This window comes from Tiliqua scincoides, chromosome 12 (assembly GCF_035046505.1).
Source record: "Tiliqua scincoides isolate rTilSci1 chromosome 12, rTilSci1.hap2, whole genome shotgun sequence".
Lineage (NCBI taxonomy): Eukaryota > Metazoa > Chordata > Lepidosauria > Squamata > Scincidae > Tiliqua > Tiliqua scincoides.
The window spans coordinates 1,158,259-1,178,199 of NC_089832.1; the positions used below are offsets into that span (position 1 = coordinate 1,158,259).

The 19,941-nt window shown below is 53.8% G+C and overlaps 2 protein-coding genes across 2 annotated transcripts; both read right to left on the minus strand.

The window, feature by feature from the left end:
* Positions 1-826: 826 nt before the first annotated feature.
* On the minus strand, positions 827-1,684 carry LOC136663015 (gap junction alpha-3 protein-like). Its single transcript, XM_066639886.1, has one exon. The coding sequence runs from the start codon at positions 1,682-1,684 to the stop codon at positions 827-829; it is 858 nt and encodes a 285-aa protein (XP_066495983.1).
* Positions 1,685-4,213: 2,529 nt separating this feature from the next.
* GJB1 (gap junction protein beta 1) lies at positions 4,214-5,053 on the minus strand. Its single transcript, XM_066640063.1, has one exon. It carries the CDS (start codon positions 5,051-5,053, stop codon positions 4,214-4,216), a length of 840 nt encoding a protein of 279 aa, XP_066496160.1.
* Positions 5,054-19,941: the final 14,888 nt, after the last annotated feature.

Below are 19,941 nucleotides of genomic sequence, written 5' to 3' on the forward strand. Positions count from 1 at the left end.
TCAACACAGCGGTTGCGGGGGGGGGCATCCCTGTGAGTGGGCTTCCATTGGGCCCTGAGTTTGGCTGCTGGAGGAAATGGGGCAGGTGCTGGAGTGCCTTCGCCTATTTCTGTCCAGCCCACAGGCACACACCTTTCATCCCTGTTGCATACGGGCAGAAATGGCTCAACCCTCCCTTTCCCTAGAGCTGCACTGAGCGCCACGGTCGGCCCCCAATACTGGCCTGAGCTTCTTTTCCACAGGAGAAAACTTTTCTCCCTCCCTGACAGGGTTGCTGGTCTGTGGTGGACCAAAGCGCCTTGTATGCTGAAGCGTCCAAGTTCAGCCCTGCCAGCGGCCCCTGAGCCCCAGACCCTGGAGAGCGGAAGTACTGAGCGAGCTGGTCTCAGCCGTTTCCTTTCCCAGCCACTAGGTGGCAGTGAGCTCCCAGTGACCACCCAGGTCCCCTTGAGACGTGGGAGCCGGAAGCCAGGAGCAGCCCCCTCAGAATCCTTTGGGCTGCGGCCTCTGCTCCTGCCCTTCACGGAACATAGAAAACCGCGCTGTAGGAAGGAGTACTCACTGGTCCACCAGCAGACTCCTGTTGGCACTGACGGGCAGCGGCTCCTCTGGGCTTCAGGTGGGACTCCCTGCTCTGCTGGCAGCTGCCAGGGATTGAACCAGGACCTTCTGCAGACACAGCAGAGACGGCTCTGCTTGAAGGGCAGGCAGGTCTGGCCTTCTTGGCGGCGTGATGGTTCCTGACACTGCAGTCTCTTTCCCAAATCAGACCAGGACCAGGACCAGGACGCGGCTCCATGCCTGCCGTGACCCTGGCTAGGTAGTGCTAAACAGCCAGGTCGCCGGGCCTCCACTTGTTACTGGACCTGCTGGACTTGCTGCCACGCGCGGGGCTTTTGTCGGCTGCCTCTGGGTTAGCACTTGCTGCCGTACTAGCCTGGAGCAGGAGGCTGCTGGGGGGCGTCAGGCTGGGCCGGTGGGGGCTGGGTGACCTGCCTGCAGGCTGTGCCCGCCCCTGCCTGCACTTGGTGACAGCCAGGTGGCCCAGCTCCACCAGGTTGAGGAGGAGTGAGAGACAGGCCACAGCCAGCATGAAGAGGATGAAGACGGTCTTCTCTGTGGGCCGGGAGATGTAGCAGTTCACGGCATTGGGGCAGGGCCAGTGGCTGCAGGTGTAGAGGGACTTCAGCCGGAAGCCGTAGAGGACGTACTGCCCTGCAATGAAGCCCACCTCAAAGAGGGCCTTGAAAAGGATGCTGCAGGCGTAGGTCCGCAGCACGGCCCCGCGCAGGCGGACCCTCCCGCAGGCATCCCGCGTGGCACTCTTGCTGAACTTGTTGCCTGCCCCGGTTGGGTCCTTCTCCTGTGCTTTCCCTTCTGCCCGGAAGAGATGCAGGACATGCCCCAGATAGACAATGCTGGGGGTGGAGACAAAGATGATCTGCAGCACCCAGAAGCGGACGTGGGAGACAGGGAAGGTCTGGTCATAGCAGACGCTCTGGCAGCCTGGCTGCTTGGTGTCGCAGGAGAAGTTGGACTGCTCGTCGCCCCAGACCTTCTCAGCGGCAGCCCCCAGGACCAGGATGCGGAAGATGAAGAGCACCGTCAGCCAGACCTGTCCCACCACTGTGGAGTGCTCCTGCACGCCCTCCAGCAGCCGCCCGAGGTGCTGCCAGTCCCCCATGGGTACAAGCTGGGCCTGCCCTGGAAGAAAGGGGGCAGAGGTGGTGAGGGGGGCTGGGCCAGCACCAAGGAAGCAGGATGGGGAGGCAAGGGCCGCTGTGAGATACAGGAAGGTGGACTAGATGGGCCTATGGCCTGATCCAGCGGGGCTGTTCTGATGTTCTAAGGGCAGTCTCTCCTGCGCTTGCCTGGCTCTCCTTAAGGGGCCATGACACACTGTCCCCTGGAGGGGCCCAGGATCAGCCGCTCAGATTTCTAGCCTGACAACAGAGAGGCAAAAGCCCCCCCAGGGGCTGCCCAGGCTCACAGCTCCTGCACCAAGCCCTGGCCCGAGCGCAGTGCGCTGCCCCAAAGTGCAGACCTGTATTGGGGAAGCTAGAGAGCCCCCTCCCAGCTGTGCCAGCGCTGGGCAAAAGACAGAAACACTCGCTGGCCCACAGTGACTGCAGGCCCGTGGCCAGGGCCCAGCCTAAGGTGGCACACAGGGGCTGCTGGAGGAGGGGGGGAGAAGAGGCAGGTCCCCAAAGTCCTCCTCCCCCTCCGTGACTCACCGCAGCTGAGTTCAGTGCTCCACTCTCCAGCAGTCCACGTCCCTGCTTGCCTCCTCCGTCTCAGAGGGGTCAACTTACCAGGAAGGGAGCTCCCAGTACAAGTCCAACCTGCTGTTCCCGTTTGTTGACATCACCCCCACTTTGGGCTTGGTTCTCCCATCCAAGGCTGGGACGCTGTGGCCGCTTATTGGCTATCGCCATGGCTGACCCAGGCAGTGTCCTCTGCCTTTATTTTGGGCCTGGGCACTTGGCTAATTATAGCCCCTCCTGCAGGGCGAGTGTGCAGGGTGAGAGGGGTTATATATTTAGGTAGGAGCTCTCTGGCTTGCCACCCGCCTTGAGCAGCTGGTGCTCTTGGAGGGTCATTCCACTCCTCTGGCTGGCTGGCCACTGGTGCCTGAGCCCCTCACAGAAGGCAGGGCTGATCCCCATTGCTCCTGGCTCCTCCCTCCAACCTATAGGGAAGGAATGCTTGGGAGGGAGTTGCTTCTGCATACCCTTCTCAAAACCTGCCCTGGAGTCCTGTAGGCTGACCTCTGTGCCTGCCCCCAAACGTCCCAGTCTGGGGTCACTAGGATAGAGGCTTTGCCAGTGCAGAGTAGGGAGAGGCATGAACTGGGGTGTTGTATGTCCTGTATCTTGACTGCAGTTCCGCCAGGCAGGTCCTGCAAATGCAAACACCTTCCATGCACCAGTGACCCTCTTGATGAAGACAGACAGACTTTCTCAGCAGGCTGTTCACCTACTGCCTGAATCTGACTCAGTCTTTGCCTCCTGTGGTGCTCATGCTGGTGAGGTGCACATAGGCACAGTTGTTGGCCTCCCTCCCCCCCCAGACCTGCCCCACCTCTACTGATGGCAAACAAAGCGGGGCGAAACACTTGCATCCAGAAGAGGCAGCTCGACCTGGAGTCAGACACAGCAGCTCCAACAGAAGAAAGAAACGACAAAAATCAGCTTTAATACTGCAACTGCTTTGGTACAGAGATGTGTAGCAGGTGCCAACAGCAGACTGGTGCCCCCACGCCCTCCCCTTACCCTGCTAGCAGGCAGCAGTGACTGGGATAAACAGGCCTCCTTTTCCACAAGCCATGATCCGACTCCTTGCTCAGGAGACAGGGTGTTGCAACTTTTCCCTGGCAGAAACAGGAAAAGCTGCATCTCTTCCACTTTTCCCCTTTCCCTATGAAAGACCTGAAGCCTTCCTAGTGGGGAAAAGGCCACAGGCTTGAAAGGAGAGCAGCACAAACATTTTTCGCTGAAGCTCAAGGCAGGACGTGAAGAAGAAGTAAAAGGCACAGCTCTGGGCTGGCCAGAAAGACTGGGGAGTGGGTGTTAAAACACACAGCTGAACACATGATCTGTGGCCTTCCAAGAGGAAGCCTTGTGAATTTGGCACCACCAGATCCCAGAGCCTGCAGCAGGAGGTCCACACTGCTTCCACAAGGCACCAAGCACAGCGCAGCACAAATGTGATGTCGAGTACAGTTTGATTCCTCGCCACTGCCTGCCTTTTTGGAGCACAGGTTCAGGTGCCCGTGAACAGGATGTGTTGGAGAGGAGCCCCAGGTCCTGGGGGGAGGAGGGAAGGGGCGCCAAAGCTGCAGCTGCATCTTCGCTCCAGAGAAACAGGCTGACTTGGTGGGAACTGAGGATGGGGGGTTGTGGGAGAGAATCTCGGCTGGCAACAGTTGCAGGGCCTTCCTGAGGCACAACCTGCAGCGATCTTGCAGCCTGCACCTACACCAGTCGTCATGGAGCCCACAATGCTGGGGACAACTTGGGGGCCAGCACTAGGTTGCCAGCAGCCAGGACCAGGGGGGCTGCAGGTTGGGGGAGGGATGAGAGCCTGCAGGAACCCAAGGGTTCTCGCTTGGAGGCAGGCCCAGCAGCTCAAGCCCCATGGCAGCCGACAACAGAGTCCCCTCCTCTCTCATCGGGTCAGCTCTATGGGGCCAAAGTGGCGCCCCCCCCCCCACTCAGCAGGCAGAGCAGCGGTCACTCTTCTCTTGCAGCCCTGAGTTGCGCCGGAGAATGTCCTTGAGGGAGCCATCCTGCTCTGTCAGCAGCTGGTTGATCTCGTTCTGCTTGTACTCGGAGGAAAGCTTGTGGCCCAGGAAGGAACCTTTCTTCGAGGAGGGGTTGGGGTTGTGGCTGCCACGGCGGGCACAGGCCCGCACGATCAGGAAGAGCAGCTCGGCCAGGTTGAGGACGATGCAGATGCCAGAGGTGGCCAGCATGAAGACGGTGAAGATAGTCTTCTCGGTCGGTCGTGAGACGAAGCAGTCCACAGTGTTGGGGCAGGGGTAGGCATCGCACTTGACCAGCCGGATCATCTGGTAGCCAGGGTAGATCATGTAGAAGATGTACATGAAGGTGCCCTCGAAGAGGATGCGGAAGACCACACTGCAGACATACGTCCACCACAGGGCACCCGAGATGTGCATCTTGTGCTTCTTCACCTCCTCTAGGTGCTTGGCATCGCCGTGGCCCGTCTGCACCAAGTACTTCTTCTCCTGGTGCTGCTGGTAGGCCACATGCATGGCCACCAGCAGGGCTGGTGTGGTCACCAGGATAAGCTGCAGGGCCCAGAGGCGGATGTGGGAGATGGGGAAGTAATGGTCGTAGCAGACGTTCTTGCACCCGGGCTGCAACGTGTTGCAGATAAAGGACGACTGCTCGTCCCCCCAGACGCTCTCGGCCGCCACCACCAGCACCATGATGCGGAAGATGAAGACCACGGAGAGCCAGATGCGGCCGATGGCGGTGGAGTGGCGGTTGACGCCAATCACGATGGAGTAGAAGCCCTCCCACTTCATGGTTCCTCACTCCTGCAAGACAAGGACAGGACCTGGTCAGAGCGGGAAGCAAAGAGACTGAGACATACAAAATTATGCAGGGGATGGACAGAGTGGATAGGGAGATGCTCTTTACACTCTCACATAACACCAGAACCAGGGGACAGCCACTAAAATTGAGTGTTGGGCAGGTTAGGACAGACAAAAGAAAATATTTCTTTACTCAGTGTGTGGTCGGTCTGTGGAACTCCTTGCCACAGGATGTGGTGATGGTGTCTAGCCTGGATGCCTTTAAAAGGGGATTGGACAAGTTTCTGGAGGAAAAATCCATTACGGGGTACAAGCCATGATGTGTATGCGCAACCTCCTGATTTTAGAAATGGGCTACGTCAGAATGCCAGATGCAGGGGAGGGCACCAGGATGAGGTCTCTTGTTATCTGGTGTGCTCCCTGGGGCATTTGCTGGGCCGCTGTGAGATACAGGAAGCTGGACTAGATGGGCCTATGGCCTGATCCAGTGGGGCTGTTCTTATGTTCTTATGTATGTTCTTATGACTGTTGCAGGCTGCTGGGGAGGACAGGAGGAGAGCTCTGCCAGATCAGGAGACCCCTGGCTGAGCATCCCATTTTCACGGTGGCCAGTCTGAGTCCCCTGGAGGACCACAAGCAGGGCAGGAAGACAAGGCCCCCCCTTTCCTCCATCCCCCCAGCAACTGGCCAGCACCATCATGCTCTGAACATGAAGAGTCAACTCAGCTATCATGGCTGATGGCCAACAGCAAAGCAAGTCCTTGAGCATGAATTTGTCTAATCCAATGGTTCTCAAACTTTTTAGCGCTGGGACCTACTTTTTAAATTGATGCTCTATCAGGATCCACCTCTTTTTAGGAGACTTTTAAAAAAGGTGATTTAGAAAGAAATAATTATTTTATTTATTTATTTATTTATTTATTTATTTATTTATTTATTTATTTATTTATTTATAAGCAATATTTCATTTATTTATTTGCAAGAAACCCGATCCATTTCTCGTAATGGGCTCATTTGAGAGTATGAGAGATGTGATGAGCCTTTACCAGCCCCAACTACCTGTCACTGATGGACTTTGAAAGAAGCACACCCAAAAAAAAGATGCTCAAACATTTATCTCCCTACATTTACCCAGGCTTGCAAACTGCAGGAGCTCAGCTCTTTGCAGGGCAATTAGCAGCTGTCTTGCAAGCTGTGGGAGCTCAGCTCTTCGCAGGGCAGTTAGCAGCTGTCTGATTTTTGACTCAGCCTCAGGGCTTGAGACAATATTTCCATAATCTGTGTTGTCATTTGAGGCTCTTCAGGACCCACCAGAAATTGGGTCACGACCCACCAAATGAGTCCCAACCCATAGTTTGAGAAATGCTGGTCTAATCTGGTCTAATTTGCTGGCAGAGCAGCTTGGGGGACCAAAGTAGGGTCTGGTTGTCACATGGAAGACCACCAAAGGCACTGGGGCAAGAACTGAGTGGCAGAAGGGCCACTTCTTTGCATGTAGCAGGTTCCGGCGCAACCCCTGGCCGCATCACCAAGAGGGCAGGGAATGGCCCTGCGTGAGACCCAAGAGCGGTTCCCATTCAGTGCAGCCAGTGCCGGGCTCAGTGACTCCCTCGTCTGACTCAGCCAAAGGTGCTCATCACCTTTGCAACCTGTGCCGGGGCAGAGCAGAACATGGGCCCAGGTGGCCGCTCCTTGAGCCTGCGGTGCTAGCAGCAGTGCAGCACCCAATGTGACAGCAAAGTGCACCAGGAGGCTCCCAGGGCCCTCAGCGACTTGCAGCCAGCATGGGAGGGGGGGTTTGTTCCACACAAGGTGTTGTGGACATGGTGAATGCTGGTCACTCTTCACAGTGCCTGTCCCTGTTCGGAGCCACAGCAGGAGCAGAGGAGGTCCTGCTTGAAACCACCAGTGACATCACTGCACCCTTTCACTGTCTTTGCTGAGGAGCAAGGTCCCCCCCCAGGCTCTGTCCCTGCTCCTCCCCCACTATTGCCATGAAAGGCACATGCTCCGTGCACAGAGCAGGGCCACAATGGGAGGACTTGAATTCCATGTGGGGCAAAGCCGGTGCCACCAGCCAGGTGCCTGCAGGGTCAGCGAGGGCGGCTCACATCCTGCCTCTAACGGTGCTGGGCCCTTCTGGGAGAGACCAAGAGGGCAGCAGGTTTGAAAGAGTCCTCTGTTACAGGACCAGCTCCCCAGTCAATGGGCTTTTCCTGGTCACATCTGGGGACAGAGAGCATCAGTTGCACCTTTGCTGCCAAGAGGATTCCCCCTGTCAAGAAGGTGTTCCCAAACACCCCACAATTAGCAGTGCTGCTACTACTGAGCCACAAACAAGGAAGGTCACCTCTTCCGTAAGCTCACTAAGTGGACACCCGCTCAGCCTTTGGGCCCACCTGCCTGCCCCCCCCAAACATGGAACTAATGCAACCCCACCCTGCAATAGTTCATGCAGGGATTAATGAAATAATGTGCATCAATGCTGAGTATCCCCCCCCCCATTTCTGGAAGGCCGTTCTCCCAGGCTTGGAGGTCTCTGCATCCCACCCCCAGCGTCTCCTTCAGCAAGTGACAGCTGAACTTGACTCTGCAGCATGAGATGCAAAGCTAAAAGGAAGGGGATGCCAAGGCTCAGCCACACCCCAGGCAACTATTTCCCTCCCCCCATGACCAGTGAAGAACTAGCGGGTTCCTCCACCCACAGGTTCCTGGAGACCCCCAGCCTGGGTTGGCCTCTGCTCCTAGATGGATCTGGAGAGGCTCCACCTGCAGGATGTTACCTTGCCGTGGGGCTGAGGACTGGCTCTGTCCTTCTCCAGGCAGCCGCAGGCTCCCTCCCCAGGCTCCTGCCTCCCCGCCACCGACTGTGTTCAGCGCTGGCAGGTCATATGCTGCTTTATAAACTCGTTTGCATACAATGGGGCCTTTATTGGCCCCCAAACAACACACTTTAGAATTCAGACCGGCTGCCCGGACTTCCGCCCACCCTTGCCGAACAAAGTGCCTGTGTACGGTCACCCAGGCTGTCCTAGCCTGCACCAACACCTGGTCCCTGGCTCTGCCAGGGGCAAGGCCCCCACAGGCGGCCCGCTCTTGCCTCTGGCCCTCCCAAAGGGTTGAGGTGAAACCGCTTGGCTGAAGGACCAAATTTGGCTGCCGGGGCTGCTTCTGCGCCCCAGGCAGGCCTGCTGTGGGGGTCCTGCCCCCCAGGCGTGCTTGGGAGATGGACCGTGCCCCTGGAGGGAGTGAGAGCGAAGGCCACGTGCGTCTGCAGCCCCGGGGTCAGCGGTCAGGGCGCTCGACGCACGCCAGCTGCCTCTGCCATGACGCCATTTGACGTCCGCTGTGCCGGGCTGTTCCGTGGAAAGGCCGGGGATTTGTGTCTCCTTCCGGGATGCAGAGCAAAGTCAGCACCGGAGCCCACTGCCAAGTCTAGGCAGGCACAAAGGGGCCCTCAGTTCTCCGAGTCAGGAAGGCCGAGCCTGTTCCAGCGCATCCTCTCTCCCTGCGCACACAGACACACGCTCCTCACCCCACTTTTGGCGTGGGGCATGGCTGGGAGCTGCTGCCCAAGTGCAGGACCAGCAGCCCTCAGCAGAGGAGTTGTGCTTTCCAGGAAAGGAGGAAGCAGTGCCAGTGTTTGGGGAGAGACCCCTCCCCGACTCTCTCTCTCTCAGGGTTCTGGTGCAGCTTAACCAGAAAAATCACGGTAGCAGGAAACCAGCAGGAAAGCTGGGTCATGTGTGAGTGGGCTGGCAGGAGGGCCAGAGGCAGAGGGCGGCCCCCAAAGCCAGCGCCTGGCTAGAGGCCACAGCACCTGTGGCTACAACACAGGGTCCCAGCGGGAACTTTGCTCACTGGTCCCAATCCGGCAGTGGCAGTGCAACTGGAGGAGGCAGCTTGACCAAAGCGTGAGGGCTCCTCTGGGCCGAGGGCGGGCAGGCAGGCAGGCAGGTTGCAAGGTAACCATTAAGCCAGTTCAAACATTGCCAGAGGGAGGCCAGCATGAGCAAAGGTTCCTGCCCCCTGCCCCTTCCCACCAGTGTTCCACCAGTCCTGGAGAGGGAGGTACCCCTTTCTGGGGGGAGGCATGAGCCCCCGCTCTCTGTGCTGCAGAAGTGGGGTGGGTGAGTGCACGGAGCACTTATTCTAATCCACAGGACAGTTTTAGGCTCCCCCCCAACACTCACAGCAGAGAAGCCCAGAGAGAGATCCAATGTTAAAAAAAAGAAATCAAAGAGCCAAATCAAAGAAATGCAAATAAGCCAGACAATGACGTGTTCTTTGCAGAAACAGCTTGATGGGTGGGAGGAGGCTTGGCCAATACTGAGGGCTGACCAAGAAAGGGGGGGGGGGTCTTTGCCAGCAGACCAAAGATTAGAGAGGAAGGGGCCAAGTGACATGGCTGGAAAGAGGCCACTAAGCAGACTCTCCCCAGTGTGTCTGCCCCCCCCCCCGGCCACACACCTGAAGAGACAACATCAATGCCTGCCTCAGCAGTCGAAAGTCTCCTATAACTCCAGAGTCCTGTAACTGACACCCCACCTTTCAAGACCCAGATTTACGGAGGGCAGCAGCACACGGGTTGAGAACAGAGAAACAAAACAAGAGAAGGAGGAAAAGTGAAAAGGAATGATGGGAAAATTGGAGCCAGAACAAAAAGAAGCGCCTGCTGCAATCCACGGGGTTTCAGAGCTTGTGGCGAACGCAGGCCACCAAGAAGCCTGGGCCTGCCTCTTTGGGGAGGTCATTCCACAAACAGGGTGCCACCACCGGAGAGGCAGCGACGCCCAGACTGACCCATGGCCAGTTGTCATCCTGCAAACAGGGGTGCCGAAACCAGGCAGTGGCTCAGGGGTGTGGTGTGCAACCGCGATAGCAACCAGCCTTCTTCAGAGCCAACCAAAAGAATGACTACCCCTTGCCCAGTAGCTCCGTTTACCAAGTGGGAGTGGACCAGGGTGGGCTGCCAATTGATTGCCACCCAGTGCTGACAACAGTAAGTCTTGGCAGGGCTCTCAGGGTGCAGCAGGGACTGCCAAAGGCAAAGAGAAGGAATCCGTATGTAGCGTCCAGGGCTTTGCAAGGGGGCACACAAGGCAGGGGCCCACCGTCCAGAGTAAATGGCTGGGGGGGGGTCTCAGCGCTAGCCAAAGGTGGGAAGAGTGAATCCTGATGACCATGGAAGCACAGAGATGTCAGTCACAGCTACCAGACGGGGGGGGGGGGAGAGAGAGAGAGAGAGGAGGTGCCAGGTAAGCACTCACACCTCCTGGAGTGGCTACACAGGTCTTGAGACCACAACAAAACTGACCAGGAACCAGGACCAGCAGTCCCACTTAGCCTGGCCCCGATCAAGCAGATAATGGACAGCTTGGATGGTCTTTCCTTTGTTACTTCTCTCTTTAGGCTTTCTTCCAAAAAGAAAAGTGGTGACCAACAAAGGGTGGCTTTGAAATCGGCTGGGGCCTTGTCTGTTCAGAAAGGACAGCCCCCCCCCCCCAAGATCCTGCTAGTGAGCTCTTTCCAGACCCCTCCCAAAAGTGATTGGGGACAAACCAGATTCTGAGATGCTGCACAGATATTGGCACAGATTTGCCACTGTCATATTTTAAGGCAATGAAGCCCCCCCCCCGAAAGCCCACCAGCCCCAATCCACTTTTTCTGAGGCTGCTCAAGCTTGTCTAAGGCAGGGTGACCAGACGTCTTCTTTTCCCAGGAAACGTTCACTTTTTTAGCTTCATGTCCTGGAAAAGAACTCAAATGTTCTCCTTTTCTCTGTGAATGGCCCCTGCAGGCAGCGCATAGCATCCTTGTAATCAATAAATTATATGTAATATAGTTTACATTGTTTAAATTAACCACATGAAATCCAAATACAAGCATTTTTAGCTTTTAAGTTGTCATGTCCTACATTTTTCTTGGATGTCCTACATTTTGGGGTGCTTTGTCCTCTTTTGCGGTTATGACATCTGGCCACCCTGGCCTAAGGACTTTCCTTTTCTTGGGCCGAAAGTGGAGATGGTCTTGCAGAAGTCGGGCACCCGGGGCCGCATATGACGGAGGAGGATAGACTCTCCTCCGCGGCCAGTCGACTGCACTACCTTAACCCCAAAGCTGAAGGTGTCCGAGGGGCAAATGGCCCAGGCCAAGCCTTTGTCCTGGCTCAGACTTCCAGAGCCTCAAGTGTGGCATTTGCGAGGCCAAACCCTTCACAGCCCAGTTCCATATGGAGCTAGACACCATACCAAAGCAGCACTGTGCTGGAGCCCTGCCAATCTCTCCTGCTGCCACCTCCTCACTCACCTGTTGCACGTCAAAAGCAGGTGACCAGCCAGCAGGCTGCCAGCCTCACTCCTCTCCAGACTCAGCCAGCTCAGCGGAGACCTTAAGTACCTGGGGGCAGCCCCGCCCATTGTCCGCCCTCTCACATGTAAGGAAAGCCACTGGAGGGAGGGAGGGAGAGCTACCTCCCCCACCCCAGCCTCAAGGCATGAATGCCACTACCTGGCATGTGCTCAGCCCTGCCAGCTCAGCCCAAGGGCTGCCTTGGGAGTTCAGCCCACCAACCCACCAAAATCACTGCCTGGCTTCAGCTTGTGCTGCTCCCCACACAACTGTGCCAGACCTGTTACTGGCAGCTTAGAAGGCCACTTGCTTTCTGCCCAGTCAATGCCATCTGCATGCCCACCTTTCTCTGGGCAAAAGTGCCCACTCCACACAGGAGGACCTCCAGTTGTTTTCCCTGTTCCCCTAAACAGTGCAACGAGTGGGAGGAACACACAGCCTTTCAGACTCGTACAAAAGCCAACCAGGCCTGTAAACATTAACTCGTGTACCTGGACGCCCATTCCAAGGTCCCGTCCGCACAGTGTGACACAAACAACGGGTGAGGCAATCCGGAGATGTCGAGTCTCAGAGGACAGAAGCCACAGCTCTTGGCAGTGCTTGTCCACCAAAGCAGGACACACGGGGTGATGTCCCCACCTCCTCACTGACTGGGGGAGGGGGTTTGCCTCAGATGGAGCCATCTCCCCATCAAAGCAAGATAGCAGAAGGAGTGGAGAACCTGGCACCCTGCCTCTATTGCCAATTCTGTGCCATTCTCCCCCTGCAAGGCTTAGAATCATAGGACATTAGCATTAGGTGGGACTTTGGAGATCCTCTAGTCCAGGGGTTTCCAAACCCCGGCCCGGGGGCCAGATGCGGCCCACGGCCAGCCTCTTGTCCCCTGAAAGCCTCTGGCCCACTTGGCCAAACATGAGTGGAACTATGCTCTGGTTGCGTCTGGAGGGTGTTCAAGGGCCAGAGAGGTTGAATGAATGAGCCCATTCATTCATTTATTCACTCATCTAAGTTCCATCTCTAATTATTTAAATAAATTTTATATTTAAATTTTTTTCCGGCCCTCAACATCGTGCCAGATATTTGATGCGGCCCTCTGGCCAAAAAGTTTGGAGACCCCTGCTCTAGTCCAACCCTCTGCTCAGTGCAGGCCATTGTTACAGCTGAGAGATGTAGAGAGATGGCTGTCCAGCCTCTGCTTGGAAGCCTCCAGTGGGGGGAGAGCCCATCAGCACACAAGGCAGTGGACTGTTCCAGTGCAGGACAGAGAAATCCTCACGCCCAGGAAGTGTAATCTGAGCCGTCCCCAAACACCTCTGTATGTCAGAGATACATTTTGGAATGGTAAAAATATGAATGGGAAGTGTCTTGTGAACAAGCACTTTGATTGTAGTCACAGGTTTGGACATGGGGGCAGAGCTCCCAGCAGGGAGGGAGGGAGCCAGAAGGCCGTCCCTCCAACCTGAGTACCAAGCACCCTCTTTCAGAATCAACCAGCCACTACCCCCAGTGGAGTCACGTTCTTTTGACAAAGGAGTGACATCTGGAGGAACACCCGCCCCTTTGGCCATGACTCACAGGTGCACAGCCCACTCACACCACAACTTGGACTCCTTTTTAGGCACATGTAGGGTCACTCCTGTGCCAGCAGGCTTTCCTGGAGACCACCAGAGCAGGGTGGGGGCTGAATGGCAGACTTTGGGGAGGTGGAGGGTCAGTCCTCTTTTGCTCCTTCCTGCAGGGATGGCAAACTAGCCAAAAACTAGTTGCATGTGGACACAGCTGTTTCCCCAACTCCATGAGGAGGAAGAGGGCTGCCTCTTGGAGACCCTGTGGGGGCAATAGCTACACCCCATGGCAGGCATCCCTCTCCCTCTCAGAGGTCAGGGCAGCCACTCCTTGGTTTTAGAGGAGATGCAAGGATTTCTTCGATCCTTCCTCCTTCCCAGATTAGGAAGGGCAGGGCTGGCTAGTCTGGGAAAGGGCCAAGGAACTTATCACGCTGGTCACAGGCACAGCTCAGCATGTACTCATCGAGGAACTGGGAGAAAGTTTAACAGCACCCAAACACACTGGATGGCCAGGCAGGCCAACCTGCTGCAGCCCTGTGGCTCAGACAGGCTCACATTAACCCCCCACCTACCCACCTTCGGTAGAGGGGGCGGGAAGGAACAGCCAGGCAAGGCTGGAACTCAGGGAGGTCTGCTCTGGGGAAGGAAGGAAATGTAAACAAGTAACCGAAACCCAGTACCAGGGACCGGCAGGTTTGTCAACCTCGAGGTGCGTTGTACAAATTAAGCACAAAGCAGCTCATTTTGCATGATCCACCCCACTTTTGCTCACCAAAGTAATGGCAAAATGCTGATATGCAACCCATGAGCAACACATACACCCCACCCCTGTCCTCCCTCTCTGCCTCTGGGGCCTTGCTAGGCACTACCCACACTGAGATTCTGCCTCCAAGCATGGAGGCTCACTCTAGCCATCTGGGCCAGGAGCCAGCGACAGACTCTTCTCCTGGAGGAATCTGCCAAACCTCTCTTAAGCCATCACCTGATCTTTTAGTGGTGAATTTCATAACAGATATGCTAAGGCTTTAATTTAATTCAACACCACCCCCCTTGTTGGTCCACGATCTGAGAATCCATTTCATGGGATTTCTATAATGTTACAAGCTGTTTCTCTTCTTATCCGCTCTCCACATAGCTCATGGTTTGGTTTTACAAATCCTCTCGCGTTCCGCACTCAGGCACCTCCTGCTCTGAATAAGGAAAGCCTGAATAGCCCAGCCTTTCCTGGAGAGTGAGGTGCTCTGGCTCTCTGCTCCTTCAGCCTCTCCTCTCCAGCAACTTTCTCAGTTCCACGACACCCTTGTTGACCCGGGTGCCAAAAGTTGCACTCTGTGTCCCGAACCTGGCTGCAGGATGAGCAGGATGCGAAAGGACATGGCAGTCCCTTTCCTGGCAAACTCAGACACAGACTTTGCTCTGTCCTTTGCCACAGGGCCTAGGAGAGGGGGGTAAAGGGGGTAATTTCTACCAGGGCCCAGGGTCAAAAAGGGGGCCCAGGAGCCAAAGGAGGGGCCCCAGAAATTTCCTGCGATCTTACATTTTTCTATCTATTCAGACTTGTTGCCCGCACGGGATGCTGGGGATAGATACTACCACGAGTTTGCTGTTGCAGCTACTGGCAAGCCATATATGCTGGGCTGGGGAATGCATACGTGACACTCAGTGTCAAATCTGGGAGGAAATTGACCTGCTAAAGTAGCTCTTTGGCTTGTGGATCTGCTCACCATGAAAGTGTATATAGGAATTCAGGGACCCAGCTGCAAGACTACAGCTGCTGCAGAAGCAAGTTTTGGTACGCACAGGACACTTTCCATTCTAGTGTGAGGCTAAATATGATGACACTAATTTTCTGCATAATTTTCTATATTTAAAAGATTTTAGAGGGACTTAGCAGTGTGTTTGGTTTTCCGTATTATGTATCTAGCTGCCGAAGCCACATGGATCAGTAGACCTGGGCTCCAAAGACTTTTCCAGCAGTCTCCACTCTCCCCCAATCCTGATTTGCCCCTCCCTACCCCCATTCTGACTGCCCATTACCACCCTCCCCCACTGTTTCACCCCTCCCCCACTGTTTCACCCCTCCCCCTTGCAAAGGGGCCCAAAAGAAACTTTGTAGAAACTTTCCCCCAGGAGGGTCTTTCTTAACTTGCCACCAGCAGCTCAGAACTTCACGAGTGCACATGTGAAAGGCTTCTTGCCCCAACATGCATCACTTCACACTTGTCCAAGCTGCACCACGTTTGCTGTGTGGTTGTCCTTTTTCATCCAGCCAGAAGAGGCCCTTCTGAACTTGCTTCAGTTGGTACCATCCTGAGTAGTTTAGTGCCATCTGCAAACTTGGCCTCCTCTCCAGATCATTTGGGAAGTATCCTCCATCCCCATCGGTCATCGCAGTGGGGGATCCTCCTTCTTTCTCCCCTCTACTGGAAGTATTGCCCATGTAATAACTTCAGATACTCAGTACAGAAGGCCTGGAACTGTCCTCATCCCCAGAGCCAGGCCTCTCCTGGCTCCTACTCAGACATCAGGGAACAGAGAGCGAACCTCACTGCAAGCAACTAGGCCTAGGCCCAGCCTATGCCAAGGCAGCACCAGAAGTGGGACCCAAATTCTGCTCCCTCTTATTCATTTTTTGGTGCAAGTGCCACCATCTGCTGCATCTTCAAAACTGGGGGGGGGGGGAGGGGAGGATCTAGGGAATTTCACTTTCAGGATCCCCCTGCCTGGCCAGTGAAGGGGCAGCAGAGAAGAGGCAAAGAGAGGCAATTATCCTCTTCCTGGTCGCTGGAAAGCAAGTGCAAGCAAGATTGCATCAGCCAGCCCTACTGTGGCAGTACCAGAGGAGGAGGGGGGGATAAGCCCCCCTTCATCCCACACACTCTAAAAAGAGAGGAATCACAAATGTGATAGGGCAGCAGCTGAGTGGAAATGGAGTGACCCCTGGCCCCCCCACCCCATGCTGGCTTTGGGAAGACACAATCACTCCAAGTGGCAATTCGGGTTTTTTCATTGATGAACCACCCCTGCCTTTGTCCTTAAGGCATCAATTTTCAACACAGTGTGCTGTGACTATTCTGCAGGTGTGCCAGGGTTTTTGTGGGAGTGGGTCACTTATTAGAAAATTGTTTAATTTTTTGCACAATTTTTGGTAACACCTTACTGACTGTGAAATTACTGTGGCTGCATCTGCTGGCACTATGCCACCTTTTATCACTGAACTAGTACACTAAAAGCTGCTATAATTTACAACTACAAGTAAATTGTATAATTTACAACTTGTATGATTTATAAAAATGCGCCCTTGGAATAAAAACACATAACACCACTTTCTGCACTTTTCCTTCTTGGAACAAAACAAAATCTGTGAAAAAAATAAAACATTTAAAAACACCTCTAGCCAGGAGATGAAAAGGGTTGAAAATTGCTGCCTGAAGGGGCCATGTTAAAATAACCTACATGTTTCAGTAAAGGAACACCATCACAACTGCTTTGAACAGGTATTTTCCTATAATACAACCAGCCCATTTATTCCTGCTTCCTGTTCTTTAATCAGTTTCTAATCCATAAGAGGCTTCACCTTCCTATTCCATGGCTGCTAAGTTTATTCATGAGGGACTGTCAAAAACTCTTTGGAAGCCCATCAAGTATTATCCACTTGATTCTTTCGGTATGTTCGGTTTTGCTCTCGAAGAATTCCAAAGGTGGGAGGCAGGACTTCCTGTGCAGAAGCCATGCTGATTCATCCTCAGCAAGGCTTGTTCTACAACGCATGCAATACTTCTAGCTTTATAATCATGCTTTCCAGCAGCTCAGCTAGGACAGGGTTAGGTTGGCATACCTATAATTTCCTCTTTTAAAAAGAAATCAATGCCACATCGGCTACTTTCCAGTATTCTGAGAGGAAGAACAGTTTGGTGAGAAGTTGCATATCTTTGTTAGAAGATCAGTAAAGGTGACATTTGAGTTATTTCAGGTCAGGCATTTGCTAGCCAGACCTGGAGACTTATTAATTTTGAATAAATTTTTAATTCGCCCCACACCCTCAGCTTTTATCACCACTATTTGACTTAGTTCTTCAGACATCTTTTCCGAAAAAAGCTTCAGGCATGAGTATCAGATGATGCTGTTTTTCATAGCAAAGTCTGACGCAAAAAGTTCATTCACCTTCTCAGCAATCTCCTTATCCTGCTTTAGCACCTTCCACACCTTTCTTGTCTCAGTCTGACCACCTCCCTGATTTCCTCTCTCTGGTGCATTTAAGAGATATCATTATTGTTTGTTCTTTTAGATTGTCCTGCAGTCAACTCAGATTTGTTTGGCCAGAATTACTCAGGATCAAGAAAGTATCCTATTACACCAAGGAGACACCCAGCCTGGTCTTAAGCTGTACTGGATACAGCCAAGTCCATGTGGACCCACCGTGACAGCACAGGTTCGGATTGGTGTGCCATAAAGTGGGAAAGGCACTACCAGGGCCAGAAGTAGGCCAGCACGGCTGATGGGTAGAGTCATGGAAACCACAACAGGCAAAGGCTGCTTCCTTCAGAAAATGAAGGTCTTGCCCAAATGTGGAGAACAAAAGGAACACAAACTCTGGTCCAAAAAAGAAGAAGCAAGCAACAGTAAGGGTTGTGGACAAAGAACATGAGTAGCACATCACTAAAAATAAAAACTTGGAGCACATCAGAAGAGAAAACCTTCCAGGGAAGCCTTTGGACTGTTGGATCACAAGGGAACAAAAGCAAAGCTTCAAGTGGCTCTGGAGACTGCAGGGAAGCAGAATTTTTTGCATCTGTTGGCACCACAGAAAGTGCACAGCAAGTCGCTGTGGCTGAACTAACCTTCTCAAGGAGGGTTTAAAGAACAGAGTCACACAGAGGTGACCAGAGACAAGGCTCTGAAGCGCTTTGACAAATCACTGGGCTCAGATGATACCCGGCCTCAGGTTCTTAAAGGACTCAAATGTGAAATGCTGCTCTTCCAACTATGTACTGAAACTATATAACCTCTGATATGGCAAGGTAGCTAACACTGATACTCAAGAAAGGAGCCAGATGGCATCCAGAAAATTACATGCCAATCAGCTCAATGCCTGTTGCAGGGAAACTGGAGGAAATCATAATTCAAGATGAAATGCTGACATATGCAGAATGAGCATGGATTTTGCAAAGGGAAGTCCTGCCTCACTAACCTAGAGGTCTTTGAGAGTGTCAACATGTATCTGAATAGAGTCAATCCAGTTGACAATTTTACAGTTGGACTTTCAGGCAACTTTTGAGGAAACCCCTCACCAGAGGCTCTCAAGGAAATTTAGCAGTCCTGAAATGAGGAGAGGTTCTTTTATGAACTGCTAACTTGTTAAAGGGCAGGAAACAGGAACTGCCAGGAGGGAAGTAAGAAGCAGGTCCCCCAAAAATCTGCCTTGGAACTGATGCTTCTTAACTTGCTCATAAATTATCAAGAGTTTGAGGCAAACAGCAAGTTTGCAGATGACACCCAACTATGCGGGAAACCAAAGCAAAGGGTGAACGTGCTCCAAAAGGGCCCCCCCCCTAAACCTGGGTCAAGAGGCAACCAAATGACAAATGTGGTTCTCTGTCAACATGTGTGAAGCGACACACATTGGGTGGGGCAAGAAATCTCAGCAGCACCCATTTATTGAGGGGGTCTGAGCTGCTGGTGACGAACCTGGAAAGAGATCTTGGGATAGTGGCAGGGAGCACGTGGAACGTGTCAATCCAGCATGTGGCATCAAGACAAATTCCATGCAAGGGGTTGTTAGGAAAGAGATGGAGCATGAGACTGCTAATGTTATGAAGCCCTAGCCCTGCAAAGCTCGGGTGCAGCTGCATTTGGAACCCCTCCCTCTGACGTTTTGTCCAGACTGAAGGACACAGACATATAGCCAGACCAGGTACCTATAAGCTCAGCTGCAAGCTCCAGATGGAGCCAAGCACAAGTTTCCATCAACTTGATGCCTGGACCACTTGGCCCCTGCCCCTGTTCCAAGATTCCTGCTACGGGCTGCCCAGCATGTGGGTGGATCCTTGAGCCTGCAGTAGTTCAGGCAGGAACTTCAATGCTGCCCTCTGGTGGACATTCAAGGAAGGAGAAAGTCCTCCCCTCTACATTAGCAACGTGGACATGGGACTTTTGAGCTGTCCTGCAAGACCCTCGACTGGCTACTGGAGTTGCTGTTCCCCCTGACTAACATTTGGAGTCTGTCACAGCATGCATTAGCCCAGGAACGTCCTGCTCAGTCGCTTCTCCATCTGCATCAGACCAGCGCTCCGTTCTCCTAATCCCTTCCCTGGCTAGCTGAAAGGCCCCTCCTTATTCCCCACTAAAGCACTGACCCATTATTAAGGTATTGATCCAGCCTGCTGGATGCATCCCCTTACAAATCCCGGTCTTCCTGCTCATGTTTCTGGACAGGCGGCACACACAGGGTGCCCCATTTGATCCTCACAGCCATCCTGGTTGGGAGGTTTGGCGGGGCAAGTGACCGTGGCCAGGAGGTCTTTGCACAGCTTCCCAGACCCTGCTTGAAACAATCCTAGAATGGAATGAATAACTAAAGGAAATGCATGTTCTTCCCCTGTTTATTCTGACCACCATCTTCCTTCCTTGCATAAATATCTAGAACAGATCCTAACTCCCTGGAGCAGAGTCTTGGCCACACCTTCCTTGCAAGGCCCCATGTACACAGATGACCCCATGGAAACATCAGTTTAAAAACACTCACAGAATATGTTTGTGTCAAGGTGCCCTGTCTCTAAGGAGGGAGCAGCAAGACGGTGGCCCATAGATAGTAGGTGGCCCATGTAGAGAAAGGCAGAGGCAGCCAACTGGGAGAGAAGAACCTTTATTTAGTCCTTGCAGCTCCAGCCCAGAAACCTCTCATTACAGGAGTCTCTCCCAGGGCTTGCTTCTTCCTGGGACTCTTGCACAGCCCGACGC